At 42.6% G+C, this 22,798-nt stretch overlaps 1 protein-coding gene across 2 annotated transcripts in view; it reads left to right on the top strand.

The window, feature by feature from the left end:
• Positions 1 to 22,798, top strand: part of INSC (INSC spindle orientation adaptor protein) — a 136,120-nt gene that overhangs the window by 89,950 nt on the left and 23,372 nt on the right. For both annotated transcript variants that reach the window (XM_081926124.1, XM_081926123.1), the window contains one exon: positions 21,139 to 21,310. In XM_081926124.1, the coding sequence (XP_081782250.1) occupies positions 21,139 to 21,310 (172 nt within the window). The remainder of the gene's footprint in view (positions 1 to 21,138; positions 21,311 to 22,798) is intronic.

Consider the following 22,798-nt stretch of genomic DNA (forward strand, 5'->3'; position numbering starts at 1 on the left):
GTTTAAAATTCTGGTTGTGGTTTAAGATGGAAAAAGTATGCAGTGATGGTTAGAGAGCTAAAAGCCGTAAGAATTCTTCTGACAAACCTTCTTAATAAAGAAACTTCTCTTTATAGCAGGAAAATGGTATATAAAGCTGGACTAGGAAAATCAATTTCTCTTTCTTTGCATTCCCACAAGGCTGTCAGAAAGACAGAATTCATTTGCTCCTGTACCAAGTATATTGAACATTTCCACCCATACAAAATACTGAAGACAAAAGAGATATCAATAGATGATTCTTTAAAATTCTGTGTGTTTGGTAAAATGTCACCTCTGACTGGGTTTTTTTGGCTTGAACAGTTGGTACTGATGATCATTAGTCATTACACATAACTGCATATAGAATTACTGAAGATCTTCCTCACTATCACATATTCAAGCTGGGGCTGTTATAAATAACAGTAAGAGGTGACATAACAGCCATTAAATTACAACTAAGGTCATTATTTTCTTTCATGGTGGTATCATTAACCAAGCTTGGGCCATCTTAGTTGATCATCAGACACTGATTACCATCTACAGCTGGTGAACGAATCTCACAGTCTCCTTTGTTCAGTATTACGTGGATGATAACTGCAAATGAAGAGTGGGACTGAAGGATCCCAAATGACCAAAACATATTGAGGCATTTAAGATTTGAGGATGATGGCTATGGTTTTTGTTCCTTCTGAAAGCCGTTTGTTTCAGAACTGGATGATGTGACACAATCAGATAATCCCACACAACGATGGTTTACAAGCTATAAGGAACAACATTTCAGATAAAACCACAGCGGACTTTGCCACCAAACTCTGCCAATTTGTCCTTACCCACAACAACTTCAAATTCGGTGATGACCTGTTCCTTCAGATCAGCGGCACAGCAATGGGCAGCCGCATGGCCCCACAGTATGCCAACATCTTCATGGCAGATTTAGAACAACGTTTCCTAAACTCCTACCCACTCAAACCTCTCTTGTACCTGCGATACATTGACAATATTTTTATCATCTGGACACATGGTCAACAGACCCTGGACACCTCCCACCAGAAATTCAATGATTTTCACCCCACAATCAACCTAACAATGAATCAATCTATGCAAGAAATACATTTTTTTGCAGAAAAGCAGTGTTTAATGTCTGGACAAAATACAAAGACTTATTAGAAAATAAAACTCCGAGGTGGCTTTCACCCTTGGAAGCTAAGGCTTGGAAAAGACCCAATATGGAAGCCTACTGGCCGAAATATTGGGAATTGTTAGAAAAAGATGGGGACAACTGGAAATTGCAGAGTATGGAGAAAATGAAGGATAAAGTGCGAGACTGGTTACATTACGCTCAGATTAAGGAAATTTTTAAAAGTGATAAAAAGCTAGGATTCCAGGTGGAGAAATCGAAGTTGGAGACAGAGCTGTTAGAACCTAAGACTAAGGTACTTTCAAGAATGTATAATTTGCTGCTGAAATGGAATACGCAAGACGAAATGGTTAAGTCGGCTATGATAAAATGGGCACAGGACATTGGGCATAACATTATGTTTGAGGACTGGGAAAGGTTGTGGACCACTGGGTTGAATTTCACTGCATGTAATGCTTTGAAAGAAAATGTAATGAAAATGATATACAGATGGTACATGACCCCAGTTAAACTTGCCAAAATATACCATTCGTCTGATAACAAATGTTGGAAATGTAAAGAAAATGAAGGAACATTCTTTCACCTCTGGTGGACTTGCCCTAAAGTGAAGGCCTTCTGGGAAATGATATATAACGAGTTGAAAAAGGTGTTTAAGTATACCTTTACCAAGAAACCAGAGGCCTTTCTTCTGGGCATTGTAGACCAGAAGGTGCTAAAGAAAGATAGAACATTTTTCATGTATGCAACAACAGCAGCAAGGATACTACTTGCTAAGAACTGGAAAACTCAAGATCTACCCACACTGGAAGAATGGCAGATGCAACTGATGGACTATATGCAATTGGCGGAGATGACTGGCAGAATCCGAGACCTGGGAGAAGAAAGGATTGAAGAAGATTGGAAGAAATTCAAGACCTACCTGCAGAAATATTGTGATTTAGTGGAATCTTAAGAAGGATGCTTGGTTATAAATAATTGGCCATCATTAAAATAGATTAAGAATTGATATTTAAGCATGTGGTCATAGATTTGGAAATAAGATGATAATTTGCTTGACAAAAATTATTAAAGATGCAAATGGGAGCGGGAGACGTGAGGAAGCTCAAGAATATTATGAAACTTTGTTAAAACAAAGCAATAATGTTCATTATTATTGTATTTTCTTATTAAAAAACCTTAATAAATATTTATATAAAAAAAAAGAAATACATTTTTTGGACACTACTATAAAAATACAGGATGGGCGCATAGACACCACCTTATACCGTAAACCAACTGACCGACAAACATATCTACATGCCTCTAGCTACCATCCCAAACATACCAAACAGTCCATTGTATATAGCCAGGCACTACGTTACAGCCGCATCTGTTCCAATTCTACAGACAGAGACTCTCACCTAAGAGATCTACAGCAAACCTTTTTAGAACTAAAATACCCAGCAGATGAAGTTAGACAACGGATCAACAGAGCCAGACTGATACCCAGAGAGAACTTGCTACAAGACAGACCCAAAAAAGAAAATAACAGAACACCTCTAGTCATCACATACAGCTCACAAGTTAAAACAGTACAACGCATCATCAGAGATCTACAACCTCTCCTGGACAATGACAGTTCTCTTTCTCAAGCTCTGGGAGGAAGACCTTTCATTGCCTACAGACAGCCACCCAATCTCAAACAACTCCTAACCCACAATAATACTACAACCAGACCTAACACGGACACTGGCACCAGAGCCTGCAATAAACCCAGATGCCAACTTTGCTGCCACATACACCCAGACAACACCATTACTGGCCCCAACAACATCACACATACCATCTCAGGACTATTTAATTGCTCATCGTCTAACATTGTATATGCCATCAAATGCCAACAGTGTCCTTCAGCTCTCTATATTGGACAAACAGGCCAGACCTTACGCCAAAGAATAAACGGACATAAATCGGACATCAGGAATCACAAAACAGAGAAACCAGTAGGAGAACACTTCAATCTCCCAGGACATTCTATACAAGATCTCAAAGTAGCTGTTTTACTACAAAGGAATTTCAGAAATAGACTGGAAAGAGAAGCTGCTGAATTGCAACTTATCACCAAACTTAAAACCATGGAGAAACCTGGCCTGAACAAAGACATTGGATTCTTATCTCATTATACATGACAAAGCCACTTTTCACCTTCTCACCCCTTGCTTTTTCTTGTAAGACCTATTGCAGTCGTTAAGAGTCGTCAACAGGCTCATCACAGCTATCTGCCAATCACCCATTCCCACCACCCTTCTGAGTAATACCCCTCCCCACCTTCTCACTATATAGAAGGGCCTGGAAACTTCTGTTTCAGTGTATCTGAAGAAGTGTGCATGCACACGAAAGCTCATACCAAGAACTAACTTAGTTGGTCTTTAAGGTGCTACTGGAAGGAATATTTTTTGTTTTGACTATGGCAGACCAACACGGCTACCTATCTGTAACAATCAGATAATGTTAAAGGCCCCAGAGGCTTCTTCAATTAACTAGTAGTGGGAAATATGCTGTGTTTTGGCACATTAAATCAGAACCAGTGAGGGCGGTGAATGTCCTGTGTGAGTGTCTGGAGGTGGTTGGAAGATGGATGGCAGTTAATGGATTGAGGATGAATCCTGACAAAAGAGAAGTACTATTTTGGGCGGGACAGGGAGGTGTGGGGGACTCCCTGGTCCTGAATGGGGCAATTGTGCCCCTGAAGGACCAGGGGCACAGCCTTAGGGTCATTTTGGACTCATAGCTGTCCATGGAAGCACAGGTTAATTCTGTGTCCATAAATATATTAAATAAAACAAATATATGGGTTTAAGTGAATTTACCAGAGATGGTTTGGTGAGGAAGGCTTAAAATGTCATCAAAAATATGCAAAGGTCATGGTTAAACATTGAAATACCAGGCACAATGAGAGCTTCCAAGAAGAACACATGGCAGACTTGATAAAACCATCACAGATTTTCAAGGTGCAGAACTAAATGTGCAGCCAGGAGCCCTGAAAGCAAATCCACCTGCACACAGAGGCTGCATTTGCACATAATGCCGTGCCACAGTAGGGGTTCAGAATGAATATTTAGGCTCCTGAGGAATGCCATTCTAAGCTAAACCCTGGCTTACTTGCCAAGCCACTGTGAGCTGCAAGTATTGGGGAGGATCAAAGTGTATGTGAGTTCTTGCTTTGGGGCTCCAGCACAATTTGTGTGGCCTCACTGTAAATCACCAGTATGAACAGAGCATATTTCAAAAAAAGCACTACAGATTTACAAGGGTACACAAAGGTCTGGAATAATATCTAAATCGACCAAACTACAGAGCTTGTATTATTTGCGATTGCAGTATTTTGATACGGGTTTTGGTTAAAGTGCTACTGAAGGTGTAGTCTGCAGAGGTGGAGGCCTGGTGAGGCTCCAAGACCATTGCTGCTCTTTATTATGTTTCTGTTCTAAAAGGAAAGGCTATGTCGAGATCCTTAAGCATCCAAAGGCTTCAGTACCACCTCCAAGGTGAACTTGAACTTGTTTGAGGCATTTACCTGCTAGCCTGGTGGCTTGTGCATCTGTTGGAATCAATCCATTTGAAAAGATCACATTCTTTAAATCTCATCTATCAACCACCAGTAAAAGAGAGCAAGAGATAATGGAGTGTACTATTTAACTTTGTCTACTGAATCTAAACCAAGCATTCTCTTCACAGGGCCTGAATCAGCACCAGATTTTGGGCAGTGCTGACAGTTCTTCCACACAGGTCGCCGAGCTGAGGGGACACAAAATATTACTACTACTACTACTACTACAACTACTACTAATACCTAAATTTATACAGGCACCTACTGAGAAGATCCATATAAAAGCAACTGTACCAAAAGGAATCAGTGTGAAAATAAGACATGGGGTAGGGACCAAATTTTGTCCTTTTTCAGGGTGCCATATTACCAAGGTTGGCCCCTGACTGAATCGTGTTGCTCAAGGGCTATATTCACTGTGCAACAGGTAGCCTGTTAAGATCAAAACCAGGTCTACTGCAACTCGAATACAAGTTTCTGACATGGAAATTTGCTGGAAAGCTGGTAATCTTTTTGAAGAACGAGGTACAAATAAAGTTTTCCTGACCTGGATCTACTTTTGGGGATGGGGTTCTTTTGGAGGCCAACGGGAAGTTCCTATGCGGAAGGGACAAACTCTAACATGAACTATTGTGTTTAAGAGAATAGAAACAAAGTCTTAAGGAGTGACCTTTTGCGGAACTGTGTTTCCCCTAAATCCTGTTTGGAAAACTGTATTTTGGTGATGGTGAAGGGAAGGAATCCAAAATCCACTGGTACTATATGAAAGACTTTAGCATTTAGACCTCAGCTAAATATTTCATTTTGAAGAATTGGAATTAGTACTAGATTTATGGCTGAAAAGCCCACCATTACAAGGGAATGAGAACTGACTATTGTGAATGAAAAATAGTCTACGGACACCTGATGATGCTTTTGATGTTATTTAGGGATTTGTAAGTGGAGGCAATAACCAGGTCCGCAATCAGCATGTGAGAAATCATCTCCAATGTGACTAATGCTAACTTTGTTTTATTATAGCTCAGGGAAACCCACCTGGCAAGCAAGCTGACTTTTCTGAAGAGAGAGGAAAAGCTTGCTCAGCTTTTAAACTCAGGGCAGTGCTTAATGAAAATCAGTGATGAGATTTAGAAACGTAAGGCTTAAATGCTGCCTTCCCCCTTCAGACAGACCATGCTGGAAGCTCAGAGAGAATAAGATAATAGTAAAGGAAAATATATCTTTTTTATTTTTAAAAATATTCTATTCATTTCTTTTTCTTAGTGCCAGTTAGGTGAGAGACCCAGCTCAACAGGACATCTCTCAGTTTGAATTGTTACATTTTTCATAATAAAAATATGTATAACCCTAAGACTATTCCTCACAACTAAGAGTAATCAGCAAAACTATTACAATTTTTATTATTATATTTATATCCTGCCACCCTAAAAAAGAAGGGGGGAAATGTATCATAGGCAGAACACTCCTGTCATTGGTATAAGGTGGTAAGGAGAAAGATTTTGTAGCAATGTAACCACCATATCCATGGCTCTGCTGTGGCCAGGGCAGGAGATGTGGGGGCAGAATTTTTCTTTTTGTTTCCTGTTGACTCAATGCTGGACCCAGAGCAGACATAGTGTGGGGCAATTTTTGTCCACATGTCTAATGAACAAGGGAGCTTGGGATCCTGCAGATTCACACCTGTCCCCAACATACCCATAGGACATCTACACCAGCAGAGTTTTCCACAGATGTACTGAAGAATACTCCACAGATACACATGCTGTTTGGCTCATGGTTCTTTCTCTCTGCATGTGGAACAGCACTAACATGGCTCCCTAAAACACTCCAGATGGCCTTCAACTGCCTGAAAGATTTCAGCTCTAATAAGTGAGCTGAAATAACATTACAGTTGTACCTTGGATCCCAAACGCCTTGCGAGTTGAACACTTTGGCTCCTGAACGCCGTAAACCCAGAAGTTAGTGTTCTGGTTTATGATGTTCTTTGGAACCTGAGCGTCCAACAGGGCTTCTGTGGCTTCCAACTGGCTGCAGGAGCTTCCTGCAGCCATTCAGAAGCCGCGCTTTGGTTTCCAAATGTTTTGGAAGTTGAACAGACTTCCGGAACGGATTCCGTTCGACTTCCGAGGTACGACTGTATTTTAAAGCAAAGAGCAGCCATCCTGAGATTACTATGTGGATCAGCCTTCCAATGTCTTCTGGATGTCACCACAACCTGGAACACAAAACACTCTTGACCAAAAAACCTTTGGCTGACTTAAAAGATCCATAAAGGTAAAGGGACCCCTGACCATTAGGTCCAGTCGTGACTGACTCTGGGGCCAAAAAGCTCATCTCGCTTTATTGGCCGAGGTCATGTGGCCAGCATGACTAAGCAGCTTCTGGCAAACCAGAGCAGCGCATGGAAACTGCTAGGTTGGCAGGAGCTGGGACCGAGCAACAGGAGCTCACCCCGTCGCGGGGATTCAAACCGCTGACCTTCTGATCGGCAAGTCCTAGGCTCTGTGGTTTAAGCACCACCCACGTCCCTACCTATGACTTAAACTTAACATGTATCCAAGATAAAGCTAAGCACTACACACACACACCCCCAACCCTGCTTCCCCAACATCACACATGACCCTAACTGGCACCCTCTTCATATATGTGGGCATGGGGGGGTAGGGCTTGCTGCATTATGGCAAGCATCACCCCTTGCAATACACTCCATTGCATGTCTGCAACTTTCTTATGTGCACAACGCAGCTCTCCATGAAACTGGGAGCTCTGCAAAACCAGAGTGGCCAGTTGTGTGTGCAAGTAGTAGATGAACTTCAGCCTCATGCTATTGCAAACATTGCATCTGCATGAGAATTATCAGCTTACCAGATGGAACCACCTGCCCTCTCCTCTCCATGCATCATTCTGGGGGCTTTCCCCCTAAGCCAGTTTAAGGGGTGCAGAGAAAAAGGAGGGTGGAAAGCTCCATTGAGCAAGCAGGAGCTCTTGCATAGTGCTTCTACTGACCGGGTTTGTTAGGTGATTTCCATGCTATGTGTTGCACGCATGAGACAGAATGCCTATATGGTGAGTGGGCTGAGCCAGCTACCCCTGCCAGGTGTGCATTCTTTTAACATCAGGATGTGCCTAATAAGCAGCAAAAAGGGCTGCAGTGAGTGTATTAGCAAAGGTGCCTTACTGGTTTAAGCAGCACACAAGAATGGTACACGCTTTTGCACACAGGGTTACGAGGAAGGTATGCAGAGCTTGTGAAGGCTTATGAATCTGGCTTCACCACATTTAAAGGCACTGGCCAATAGCAGTCGTCGTGTTTCAGGACTGATTGAAATAGTTCATAAAGAAAAAGCAGTCTCAGTTGGCACAAAATATCCTTGCCAAAGCATATTCTGTACTGGAGCCAAACACACTACTATAATGAAGTAGACTTGCTGACATGCTGGCTTTGTCTCTCACTACAAAGCATACTGCTGACTTGGTGATTTATCAGAAAAATCTTCAGCCACAGAGGGGCAACTGAAACCTAACAGCTTACACAAATGTATCCCCTTTCTTGAGTTTGGTCATGCATTATCTTCTCTCATATGTTTTGCTTCTGTGCATATTCTACACGCAGTCACTGGTGCTTGCGAAAGGCGGCAGCAGAACTCAGTGGTAGACCATCAATCTGCTTGGCATACAGAAGGACCCAGGTTCAATTTCCAGCATCTCCAGGTAGGGCTGGGAAAAACTCCTTCTGAAATCCCAGAGAACCACTGCCAGTAGTCTGACTCAGTATAAGGAAGGTTCCTGTGCTGGTAGCAGCCACCATCAACTGCCCCATAATGCTGCTGGAATGCTGCTACATTGTGATGTAGCCTAATTCTGAGGTGGCCTCTATGGGGAAAGATAGCAGCCCCCATGTGGTGTTGTTGTTGTTGTTAAAGTATTGTAAGAAATAAAGGATGCTGCCACTGTCAATGTAAGGGAAGATCTGAAATCTTTGGGGGATTTTAGCTGCCCTTTTGTTACACATCACCCTCCCCACACTTTCAAAACCAAAAGTCAATTTGAAAGAAAGTTAAGACATGTACACACATCACCTCCCTTCCTCAGTATTAATATATAGAAAATTTGTTTAGACCACAAGACACAAGAACAACAGTTTTACAAAGCCAGGAGGCCTCTACCTCAGTAGACAGAGAATACTGCTTTTAGACAGAGATTAGGCAGTTTCTCTGTTTCTGATGTATTTCTATCATATTTACATGTGGCAGAAACTTTCATGTTTAGAATTCTTGCCCAGGAGCAGCCAATGTCTTATCAGCCTTGGTCATGCTGGTTGTGGCTGATGGGGACAGGCAACATCTGTGGAGTACCATGTTGGCCACCTCTCTTCTAGTTCACTGATTCAAGTAAAATACTGGTCTCCCATAACTACAGGAAGCATTCCTATTTCAGAACCAAAGAGAACCAACAGGACATCCAAAATGGCTCTAAGGATTTTATGTTAAATCCGTTCAGGGAGGTCAAAGCATTTGTAAAATACATTTCCACATGTCTCAGTCCATGAGAGAGGCTGTCTTATTTGGAGTCTCTGAAGAATGCCTAGTAAGATGAGATCTGGGGCAACTGCTAGTATATACAATTATTTTCACCCTCTCATTAGAACATCTGGGAGGAGGAGGAGGAAGATGAACAGAGGAGGCTAAAAGCTGCAAACCAAATCTCTGTAACAAATTTCACAATGCCCTTAATTCCATTCAAGGAACTCTTGCTAATAGATGGGGCCATGAAATGAAGCTCTCAGAACAGTGATTGAAAATTCAGTAGAAAAACCTCAACTTAAAATTCAGATTCTTGTGCCTGCCAATTATTTCTTGTAGCATTCAAATTACAGGACTGTGTAACAGTGACATCCAGTGGATATGTGGACTTCAACAGCTATTCTTCATGCATATATATATATAGGCCTACACAGAGTTGTGCTGCCTGACTTTGACTGTTAGGGAGTTGCTTTATGCTAGGACTGACTTATTTGTTCATATAGGCCAGTATACCCAAGCCATTTAAGTGTTGCAGGAATACAGTCTAGTATACTGTATTACTTGTTTTCCTAAATTACTTTAGGTAGTTTTCTTTTGAAACTAATTCTTATCAAATACTTTGTTACCTTGCCTAATTGATGTTTGGGTATTGAATTCCTTTAGCTAGACTAGACTGAGAGTTGTTGAGGGTTAAGGATATATATCCAGAGATCAATGCATGTATTTGTAGGATAATGGTCAAGAGATGCAGCTGATAACTGAAAAGTGACACAGGTGAAAAATAAACAAATAAGCAACCTCTTTAACCATTGCATGCTGTGGCATAAAAAAAACCCCCAATTAAGCATGAAAACTGTACCAATGTAGAACTAGAGACTTTGTGCAGAATCACACCATATATTTGACGTACATCCAAAGCATGTGATTTCCCCCCCAAAACTGTATTTTCCCATTCACAGAACTGTAATTTCTAGCACTTTAAACAAACTACAGTTTGCATGATTCTTTGAGTGTGTTACGACTGCCTGGTTTAAAGTTGAGTTAGCTCCTTATGTCTCTCCCTTTTGAGAGATTGTTGGGGCTCATATTTCCTGGCTTGGAAATACAAGACTTGGAGGCTCATAATGTTCAGCTCAATATACGGTAAACATGGCAACCACCACATTCTCCCCTGACTCACTTTAAAATCTGAGCCAGAGAAGAATTTCACTTTTCCCTTCACTAGCCATGCAGCTGCACACACTTTGTCCAACTCCCTCTCCATCCCACCCACTTACTTGACTGCAGTTGGGAGGGAAGAGAAGGAAGGGACATCCATAATATCCTCACAGTTAATAATTTTCAGATTGCCAGGGATAGTATATTTCTGCCATCAAATGCCTCACAGAGTTTTTAACTCTCTTCTGAAAGTTAATAATGAGGAGACAGCCACACCTCACTGTATAGGGCAGCCCACAACTGGGGAAGCACCTGTCACAGGTCAGCGTACATGAAAACAATTCACAGAGGTCAAATTATGTGTTACAGATCTAAACATAAATTGAATACCTTTACTCTCAAAATCTGGAATGCCGTTATGTTCTGGGTTTCTGAAGGATGAAGTTATGTTCTGGGTTTCTGGGGAAAATGTAGTTGCTTTCCCCAGGTGCCAAATGGGAACACTTTTTCACCTGTTGATCATTCGTGTTTTCTTCTTCAGTTGTAGCATAGTTGGTTTCCTCTCTATTCTCATTAATCATAATTTGCCAAGAGAGGCCTCTGTTAGTTTGAGTCTTGACAAGGGACACAGCAAAAGGCACTCATTGAGTATGAAATGTGGTATTTCACTCAAAGGGTTTTAAAGTTAAATCTCACAAAATAAATACAATCAGCTGCATTGAAATAATAACCTTCTTTGGAAAGACTTAAGTGCCAGGTATTGGATGATACAGCCTCATGCTACTGAGTGTTGGTGACATTATTTATTTAAAACTACAAGATCAGAATATATATTTTTAGTGAGCACAATTCATTTTTAAGGGTACCATGCTATACATAAGCCTAACCTGACTGTCATCCCTCAGGGTAAATAAAAATGAGAACTACGTGGGAAGTGCTACTGTTTGACTTTTGTTGAGTCCCAGGTTTTAGGTCCATCATTATTATGGGTTACCTGACAGGGTTTTTTTCTGATTGTGGCTTCCTCTGTTGATTTGTGGTGTACCGTCATGTTTTGAATTCAGACGTGGAATATAAAGCAAAGCCTTATTTATTATTTAAAAAGACTCACACCCTCTAGCCTGTAGGATCCCAAATGTGGTACTCACAGATTTAACTATTAGACATATTTGTGAGCAAGTTGTCATATTAATACAGGACAATGCAGTGAACATCAGTCACCCACAAGGCTGTCAGACAATGGTTTCTCAAGAGAGTTGAAAGTGACATAAGACCAGTGTGGCTCTGTATATGCACTTGTGCATTTGTTGACTTTGGTTAAGCAGGATTTGCAAAGTTTTAAAACAACACAAAGCTCTGCAAAAGTATATTTTGCTAGGCTAGATCAAATGTTCAGCATCCAGGGTTCTATGGTTACTAGCAAGATGCTTCTGGATAGTTGATACATAGTAAAGGTAAAGGTAAAGGTACCCCTGCCCGTACGGGCCAGTCTTGACAGACTCTGGGGTTGTGCGCCCATCTCACTCAAGAGGCCAGGGGCCAGCGCTGTCCGGAGACACTTCCGGGTCACGTGGCCAGCGTGACAAAGCTGCATCTGGCGAGCCAGAGCCGCGCACGGAAACGCCGTTTACCTTCCCGCTGGTAAGCGGTCCCTATTTATCTACTTGCACCCGGAGGTGCTTTCGAACTGCTAGGTTGGCAGGCGCTGGGACCGAGCAGCGGGAGCGCACCCCGCCGCAGGGATTCGAACCGCCGACCTTTCGATCGGCAAGTCCTAGGCGCTGAGGCTTTAACCCACATGAAGGCAAAAGACTGTACCTGCTCTTTCCTTCCAGCAACTGCTATTGATGAATATAGGCCTCTGAACCTGGAGATTCCATTAGGTGTCATTTCTACTTACCATTGATTGAATTATCCTCCATGAATATATTTTAATCCTCTTCCAAAGAGGAAATTTTTCAGAAACTGAGTGGAAAGGGTTGAGTGGAAAGGCATTCAAATCTCTCCAGTTTGTGTGTAGGTTTCCAAAGAGGAAATTTCTCAGAAATGAGTAAAAAGGCATTCAAATCTCTCCAGTCTGTGTGTAGGTTTTTCATAATCTAAACAATAGATTCTCAGCTAGAATATAAACCACATAACAGGAAGGATACCACCAAGGCCGTGATGATGCCAGCATGGTTAATCAGCAAAGTTAAGGAAGCTATAATAAGCAAAAAGGCTTCCTTCAGAAAAATGGAAGGCTTGTCCAAAGGAAGAGAACAAAAAGGAACACAATCTCTCTCTCTCTCTCTCTGACAGTGGCGGAGCAAGCCAATTGGGTACCTGGGGCGGCGTGTGTGCCCTGCGCCCAGGGGCGGGGTCAGCCGCCATGGGGCGGGGCGAGCTGGGGCAGGATACTCCATGGGGCCTCCGAGGAATCTGCCTGCCTACTTAGCCACCCTACAGCTGAGAGGGAGCCGGCAGGTGGACCGTTTGGGGCAGCGTGGATCCTGCGGGCGGCCAAGCCACCATGTCACTTCCGGGAGAGACGCGTGGCTTGGGCGTGCTGCAGGCCGCCCGCGGTGAGTGCTGCCTGGCATTTTGTCACCCCCCTCAGTGATGACACCTGGGGTGGTCCGCCCCCACCGCACCCCCTTCCTCCACCCCTGCTCAAGGATAGATAAAATATTTGCATATATCTTCATTGCAAACGATGTAAGACAGACACCTGTTTTCAAATTGACAATGCAGAAGCTCAGCTGGGCGGGTGTGGGCCAGGACTTCCTTTTTAGGTCACAGATAAACAGGGACACTGGTAGGAATGACAGATTGGTTCTGCCGGTGTACCCAAGTAGCCCCAACCTCAATGCCACCCTACTGTGCATCAGTCCTCTTTACAATACAATCCCATTGCATGGCTCACTATGCCAACAGCCCTGAACTCATCAACTCTGCCTTGCCTCATCCTCATCTGAGTTAGCTGCAGCAACATTGGTGTAAGTTGGGTGGCTACCGGGGGGAGGGGGCATTTCTGTCAGAGATGCTGGGGAGGCAAAGTCACACAGGACTGATGTGGGTTGGATCATGTTCCAAACCTCGTACCTGTCACTCCACTGCATCAGAGAGGGCCCTCTTAACTGAAAGCCTTTGGTATTTTTCAATCACCAACATTACTAGCATTACAGTCAAGGTTTTTGCCTACATCATATTCCTCAAATGCAGAGTCTCTGTACCATCCTGTTGAATTCATAGAGTTCTTTTGTTTGTATTATCCAGCTGACCCATTCTCTCGTCTTGCCAAAGCACTGGACACGCTTGACATTTTAGCTGATTACTTCCCCAGAATTAAACAGAAAGCAGGGCAGCGGTCCAAAGTTCCTTTCAGTGTGAAAGCTAATTATATAAATGCTTTGAACAGCAATTTCTTTTTGGATGTTAAAGTGCTTTTATTAGATTGTTCTCCTGTCCTCTTTAAATTTATTATTGGACACTTATAAATGGTTGTGGCCTAGTAGAGTTCCTCCCCCCCACCACTTCAGGATCAGGCCAAAATAGTATAAAGTACACCTTAGTTTATTGCATCATTGTAATAAGGAAGAGGGAAAGCATCCTAAAGCAAGTTGTTATGGATGGACCAGAAGCATTGATTTATTGCTAGGTAGCCAAGTGAAGGTCCATTCTCTTAGATCCATTCTTACTATTAAACAAAGTCCTAATTTCCAAATGCAGCATGTCAGCAAATCTGTCACCTCAAAGGAGATCTCCCTGAATGATTGAAAGAGATTGCTGTGTTATTGATATCTTACTGATATGTAAAACAGCCAGGAATGTTGAATAAAGAGATCTAAATCTTATAATAAACTAGACTCCTAAGAACATAAAAAATGTATCTGAAATGATTGGTGAAGGAGTGATATCTATAACACTGGGAAGTAGGGCATAGCTACTTCTAAATTGTGATGAGTCCAAATTGTAGTTCAGGGGTGTATCTTTCAATCTTACTATTGATGTATAACAGGAATGGAGAACCTTTTTCAGACTGACTTTCTGGGCATCCTCCTGGGGCCACATGCAAAAATGGGCATAAGAACATAAGAAGTGCCACCCTGGATCAGGCCAAGGACCAATCTAGTCCAACATTCTGTTCTCACAGAGGCTGACCAGATGCCTGCTGAAAACCTGCAAGCAGGACTTGTACACAAGAGCGTTCCCTCTTCCTGTGGTTTCCAGTGACTGGTATTTAGACACATACTGCCCCAATAGCCTGATCTTCCATGAAATAATGGAATTCTCTTTTAAAGCCATAAAAATTGGCAGCCATCACAGCCTCCTGTGAGAGTGAGAGCCGTACTTTAACTATGTGCTGTGTGAGGTAGCTGTTCAGAGTGTGTAGTTGGTCTTCTCCACATAACAGAGAGGCCAAAGGTACAGTAGATGGACACAGAATTTGTACAATACTTGTTGCCCTGTGTGGATGATGGAAGTACATGGTAGAGCCAGCCTTGAATAAAGGTGTGTTTTCCATCCTCAAATTCCTGGAGTGTCCAGAATATGAATATATCCTCTTGCTTCTTCAACATCTTTATCAACGACTTGAATGATGGACTCAAGGGCATCCTGATCAAATTTGCAGATGACACCAAACTGGGAGGGGTGGCTAACATCCCAAAGGACAGGATCACACTTCAAAACGACCTTGACAGATTAGAGAACTGGGCCAAAACAAACAAGATGAATTTTAACAGGGAGAAATGTAAAGTATTGAACTTGGGCAAAAAAAGTGAGAGGCACAAATACAAGATGGGTGACACCTGGCTTGAGAGCAGTACATGTGAAAAGGATCTAGGAGTCTTGGTTGACCACAAACTTGACATGAGCCAACAGTGTGACGTGGCAGCTAAAAAAGCCAATGCAATTCTGGGCTGCATCAATAGGAGTATAGCATCTAGATCAAGGGAAGTAATAGTGCCACTGTATTCTGCTCTGGTCAGACCTCACCTGGAGTACTGTGTCCAGTTCTGGGCACCACAGTTCAAGAAGGACACTGACAAACTGGAACGTGTCCAGAGGAGGGCAACCAAAATGGTCAAAGGCCTGGAAACGATGCCTTATGAGGAACGGCTAAGGGAGCTGGGCATGTTTAGCCTGGAGAAGAGGAGGTTAAGGGGTGATATGATAGCCATGTTCAAATATATAAAAGGATGTCACATAGAGGAGGGAGAAATATTGTTTTCTGCTGCTCCAGAGAAGGGGACACGGAGCAATGGATCCAAACTACAAGAAAGAAGATTCCACCTAAACATTAGGAAGAACTTCCTGACAGTAAGAGCTGTTCGACAGTGGAATTTGCTGCCAAGGAGTGTGGTGGCGTCTCCTTCTTTGGAGGTCTTTAAGCAGAGGCTTGACAACCATATGTCAGGAGTGCTCTGATGGGGTTTCCTGATTGGCAGGGGGTTGGGCTCGATGGCCCTTGTGGTCTCTTCCAAATCTATGATTCTATGATTCTGTGATTCTGGTATTCACTGTATTCTAGTAGCTCCTCTGTCTGTAGTGAAGTATTCTAGTTGTAAGGTTGCTGGTGATGCTTTAAATGCTCCTCCTTATGTAATACCACATTAGACTTCCCATTTTTTGAACTTGTGATATAGCATACCCAGAAGTTGAAAATGGGGTGTGTGACAGAGGAGGAGGAGAAGGGTCCAATCTATTTTCTTCTGTTACTTGATCAGGATTCCTTGCAGTTGTCGATCACAATAAGACATCATACGAATAAGCACCATAAGAATTGCCATTGCTCTATCAGCAACATTCGCAATTGTGCATGTTTCAAGTCAGGGTTCCTAGGCTATGACCAGCCCCCCTACCCACAAAATTGACCTTCCCAGGGGTGACGTTAGCAAGTATTAAGGGGTTTTGCCTCTGCAATAAAATCCTGAAACATCACCAGTGAAATCGTTGTTTTATCAGTTTCCCCTGCATAAAAGATACTGTTCTCTTGTCTTCATTTTTAATGGCATAGAATACATAGACATTTCTCCTAAATGATTATTTCCCCCAGTGTGCCTCTTTACCTGCGAGCCAGAGCCTTCAACAGTATCCCCTGGGTATCCAGGATAAACCCATTTATTCTGAGACTAATTTGTTTCTTGGCAGCCTTTGCACTACTTTATTCATCCGTGATTTGAACAAGCCACTGATCCGTTTGGTTCTAAGGGCGTGCCATCATTTCTCTACTATTTCCCCCCTTTTTCTTATTGCTCGGCCAGCCTCTGCAATGGTGACACTACCTGCATCTTGAGGTGGAGCAATCAGACTAGATAAAGGCAGGAATTTGTGTCTGAAGAGTGCAGGAGGGTTTTGGAGGTGTTGGCCCCTGTTGCTATTTGTTGCTTCTTGCCAGGACCATCTCTACCATTAGGCAGAGTGAGGCAGTTGCCCAGTATGTTTTTGGTGTTGTGAAAGGGCAGGAAATTATTAGTAATTTTAGTAGTTATTTAAGTAGGGAGGGATACTGGTACTTGTGGGATTCTCTGCCTCAGGTGCCAGTATAGCTTGGCTAGCCTTGAGTACAATGTACATTGGATCACAACAGATCACAAATATCAAGGCTAAGTGGGCTAACATTTTGCTTAGCAATGGCAACATGAGATTTGTATGAGTGGCACATGTTGAAGCAGGGATCCCTGAAGTGCTTTGTGGCACTTTGGCAATCCAGACATTTTGAAAAATACTGTAGACAAGCATGTACTGAAAGAAAAAATAATGTCTCTAAGCTTATCATAACTCCATAATACCAGGGTAGGATGGGATAGAAATGGAAAGCAAACAGCAGAGTGAGAAGGTAGAGGGAAAGCTCTGCTGTGTCTGAGACATCAAGTTTGTAATAAGAGGGAATGAAAGTTGCAGGTCCCTTACCTGGGGGCAGCTCCCCGATGTCTGCAATTTTCAGACTAATTGCTCACAAAACACTTAAATGATCCCCTTTCTTACCCAACCAAAAGGGCAACAGTTGCCCTTGCAGTGAAAACCCTGCAGTGATCCTTCTGAAATGTGGAAGAATTCATGCTCTTAGAAGGGAAAACTTCCCCTACAGATTCCATCTGTTTCTGCTCCAAAATTAAAAAGTTATAGATGTTTCCACAACACAACACAACACGAAACACCAGGGGGTGGAGAAGGGGAGCGGAAGCTCCATCGCTTCTTGACAGAACAATCTTGTAATCAGAGGGAATAATTTTACTCAGAAAGTGAATCTTTTTTAAAGTGTCCAGCACAAAAGCTAATAGAACTAATTTGGCAGGTGTTAACCACTCAAGGAGTAAGCATGTCTGCATATTTCATCCACTTCTGTCAAAAGCAATATATATATATGGGCTTCAGAAGGGAAAAAGTTGGTTTTGCAATAGTGAATGGGGTAGGGGAGGGAGAAGAGAAATTAATTGTCTTTGGACAGACCCTGAGCTGAATTAGGAATTGTATAAAGTGCCTCAAACTTAAATGGCCTATTTTCTGAACTCTGAATTGGGGTTTGAACAGAACCTTCTGGTCACTGCACACCTGTACTAGGTATCTTGATTTGAAGGAAGTGCTGTTTGCTGCTCTGCCTCAGGAGGCAAGATGCCTTGGTTTAGTCCTGCACCTCCACTGCTTATGTCTCTGCTCCATTTTGGTTCACATATTCATAAAGTGGTTCATTCTAACACAGAAATGAAATGCAACAATGGACCTACAGGCGAATGCATGCAAAAGTGGCCCAGATCATCAACAGATTGACTCATCCATCTCTATACAGCATGTATCGTAGTCCACTAGGCTTCAGTAGATTGCCTGTATTTGCAATCTGCCTAGAACTACAAAAGTAGGGAGATTCTCAAGTTGCTAGTGGGCTGCAAGGCATGTCTGGTGGACTGATCCACAGTTTGTTGGGTCTTAAATTATACAGGGCTGACCTAGTTCTACAACTGTATTTTGTCCTAGTCCACAATGGCATGTCTTCCCTAGGAATAAAGGAAGTTGCCTTATATTGTGGCACAACATTTGTCCATCTAGCTCAGCACTGTCTACATCAGAGTAGAGAACCCTTTTCAGTCTAAGGGCCACATTCCTTTGTGACAAACCTCATAGGAGGCCACATGTCAGGGGTAGGGGAGGGGCCCCAATAAAAGTGGCTGGGACAATAGGTATGGCTTTTACCTTTGTACAGTAGGCTACATTCCAGTTGGAAGTATATACACACACTTCTCCATCCTCCAGCTGGAAAGCCAGAGTCATTATCACAGTTCTTACTGGACTGTTATTTCAACTTTATAATAAAGTTTTGAAAATGGAAAGGAAAAAGGACACATTTTAGTAAGGCAAAAGCTAGAAGAGCATGGAGCAGTGCTGGTGAGGGATGAGTGGCGAGGCCTGGAGATTCACAATTAATGAAACATGCATGCTACCCAACAACTATAGTTTCCCCAATTGACAAACAGTACAATTTATTTGGCACCCTTTTAAAAATACAAGTTATTGACTTGCCCTTGAGCATCCATTTTAGGCCCAGAATCGGTTTTGGCACTTCAAAGGTGACTCCAAGGTGACAAAACCAGGTCCTTTTTATGATTATAGTATCTAAGCGCGTATATTTGCTGATCATAAATCAGCCTGCGAGGACACAATATTTTGTAATGTCGGAATTTTTTAAATATACATTGGAGCAAAATGAATTATGTGAAAGGCTGGCTTTGACCTCCAGTCTTGCCATGACTAGAGAAACATCTCTTGTGGTAAGTAGATGGATGTTGAAATCTTGTCCCTCCAAAAATGAATGCTGGAAACATCCTTTCTTTTTCATTTCTGAACACCCCATGCTGAACATTATTTGTATTCTGTAAAATAAATACCCCAGTGATATATTTATCTTCTGTGTATTCATAACTATCTCCAAGATAAAAACACTTCCTTTCATAAGCCTGATAGTGTTTCTCATACCATGTTCTTATTGACAGCAGAAACCGAATGCTTTAATTTATGTCCGGCTAGGGACATTTAATTAAGATAACTTGGCATTGTGTATTAATAAATAACTGAAATGAGAGCAACAAAAGCTTTAAACAAACAATTTAAGGAGATGAATGACAGAACATTAAATATTGACAAGGACTGAGGAGACACTTTGAACATACGCACTGAATGCTGTGTGATGAAGAGCTCATAATGGAACTTTGTGCCAAAGGAAGATGGAGATGCGGCGGGTGGGGGAGGGGGAAATCAGTGTTGAGAATAGAGATGCAGGTGAAGTTCTCCTGAGCCAGTTCAAAACTTTTGAGGGCTTGTTAAAGCCACCTCACAGGTGAAATGGGCTTTTGACATCTCCCAAATTCTTCTCTGCTATTAGATTAGATTCGAACCTGAATTGATACAATCTGAACTGATATCTTCCCCACATTCCAAGGGAAATTTAACGGAGTGGCATTAGTTTGCAGTTGGAGACTGCAGAGGTGAAATTTCAGGTGCAAAAGACTAAGTTCCCACTCACTCCTCATTGGATTTCATTCAAATACATGAAGCAGCTCTGTTACCTTGCTTCAGGAAGAAAGCCCTGCAGGATCCCTGAGGGTAAGGGGAGGGGGCACATGGCTTGCTAAGGGTGGGTGGGGAATAGGTCCCTCCCACACCCTGGGAGTTTTCTAATGGCCCCTAGGGTGGGGTGAGATTTTTATAGGGGTAAAGTCCAAGAATGTGGGAGATGGACACCATAAGTACATATTTTCAGAGGCCTCAGAAATTATCTGAGATCCTCAAAAAAGGATAAATTATCCCAGGTATTTTCAAGTTACTGCATGGCAACCTTTTGAAGAGCTCATCCATTTTTAGTTAAACGTATAACTGAAGGCCTATTCAGGTGTTCAGCACATAAAACAGGAGAGTGGGGCTCTGCTTACTTATATACCCACCCACTGTTCCATTCCATTCAGGACCCTTCTCAAGCATGTTTGGAAGAGGGGCGGCCTGTCAACATGCATAGGCAGTTCCTGTGAAATGCAATTGTGAGTACTAATGGCTGGGACAGCCCTGCCCTGAGACCTCATGTTTGATAAACTGTTTCTGAACCTGCAGTGTTAAAGAAGGGCCAGTGTGGGGTGTAGGAGTGGGCATAGTGTGATGAAGTGTGGTCTTCATCTCTGCAATCCTTATGTGCGTTGAATGCCTGAATAGGACTTGAAGGGCATTCCTGATCTTGCCAGATTCTTCCTTATCAACCTTGCTGCTGGTTGATGTGGAAAATTCTTGCTAGTAAATAAGAATACTCTTCTCTGTTTGGTTTGTGTGTGGAGAGAATGCCTTCATCAGAACTGGGTGGGTAAGTAGAATGAGCTAGTATTGGTCTTATATATCTATTTCCAGCCCCAATTAAGCAGCAAGCTCAGAGTAGTAGTTGGGATAGGCCTGATTCTTACCTGTACATGGTCCCTATGATGTCTTAGTTGTGTGCAGTTTGTGCTGAGAGACAGGGATAAATGGGAGATTTGACTGGTGTACTTGCCTTCTGCCAAAGTGATGTTATGACCTTTTATTCACAATTATTGTATACCGCTTGCCCCCTCAAGCTGTGCTCTTCATGTTGAAAACATTGTTTCTGACAGATTTCTCTCATTTCGTATGCTTTCAGGAAGGAAGGAGGCTTTCCCCAAAGAAATGTCACACTTATTTTTGTTGTTGATAGCTTTGTTACCTTTTCCTCTTCCTAGGTTGATGGAATATTATGCTTAGCTGACATCCTTACGGACAATACCCATTCCCAAGCTACCCATGCAGAGGCAGCAGCAGTAATAGCTCAGATTACATCTCCTCAACTCACCATCACTCATCATCTCAGCAGTTTCCTGGAGAACATGGAAGAGATTGTCACAGCCCTTCTTAGTATGTATACCTGACTGCCTCACATTACTCTCTACAAGCTGGTTATGAGCAACTAGGGAAAAGGAACCTGCTTCCATAGAACTAATCTGCAATTTTACCATTTGCCTCGGTAATTTCAATCGTAAGTAGAGTGTCAGAGATCAAATGTAAAATTTCTGGAAAAGAATGCAGCAAACTTAAGGGATGTTGATTTTGAAACTGATTATAAGAATTTAATTCCATGATGCTGTCACGGAGGCTTGGACAGTTAAGGGTTAAATTGTGGGAAATGCATATAAATGTGGAAGTTTTATCTTTTGTTATACCAGGTGTCAGTGTTCTTTTTTGTCTTCCTCCCTGAAGATGCCATGGTGCATATTGCCCTTTGTTTCCCCTTCCTACTACTGTATCTTGAATTAGGGCTTGGTATTATATCAGTTTCAAATTCCTATAAATAGATAATCTAGACTTTTGGCTAAGGAATGTCGACTACTTCAGTTTTCCAGGCTTCAGTAGGAGCTAGCTAGCAAGGCTCCCTCAAGTCCAGGCTGCCAGAAAAATAGAGACCTTTGGCTTTGACTCAACTATTGCTTCCTAGCCTGCTGCTTCTGCAATTTTAAAGAATGAAAGTACTGGCTTATTCTGCCAGCCAGGGCAGGCTTATCTGCTTATAATTTAAACTCTTAACAGAGGCAAAGTGGAAAGGTGCTGCCCCCACCTGCCTGCTGTCCCTGGAGGTGGCTTTCAGCGAGTTCTCAAGAGATTTCCTGGCAAGATTTTGCAGCAGTGGCAGGATGGGTGGGGCACCCAAGAGAATGTGGCTGCTTCTGTCTGCCTCATAGGTGAGTCAGCCCTGTATTAAGAGCACAATCCACTGATTGAGGAGCCAGTGTGGTGTAGTGGTTAAGAGCGGTAGTCTCGTAATCTGGGGAACTGGGTTCGTGTCTCTGCTCCACATGCAGCTGCTGGGTGACCTTGGGCCAGTCACACTTCTTTGAAGTCTCTCAGCCCCACTCACCTCACAGAGTGTTTGTTGTGGGGGAGGAAGGGAAAGGAGAATGTTAGCCGCTTTGAGACTCCTTGAAGGGAGTGAAAGGCGGGATATCAAATCCAAACTCCTCCTCCTCTTCTTCTTCTTCTTCTTCTTCTTCTTCTTCTTCTTCTTCTTCTTCTTCTTCTTCACCTATACTCAGAAGCAAGTCTCACTGGGTCCAATGGGGCTTGCTCCTAGGTGTATACAGGACACTCTTAGATATGTATGGTTGCGTACGCACCATACTTTTAAAGCAAACCCCCACCCAAGGAATCCCGAGAACTGTAGATTGTTAAGAGTACTGGGAAATGTAGCTATGTGAAAGGTAAACTACATTATTCTTGTGTGTGCTTTAAATGTGCGGTGAGTGGTGGAACCCTATAAGGCACCACTCCCTTGCAGGGTGGATTTGATTTGAATCAAATCGATTTAAATCAAATTGAGTTAAATCACTAGTCAGTAAGACTTGATTTAAT

The sequence above is a fragment of the Podarcis melisellensis genome (assembly GCF_964234715.1).
Source record: "Podarcis melisellensis genome assembly, chromosome: 1".
Taxonomy (NCBI): domain Eukaryota; kingdom Metazoa; phylum Chordata; class Lepidosauria; order Squamata; family Lacertidae; genus Podarcis; species Podarcis melisellensis.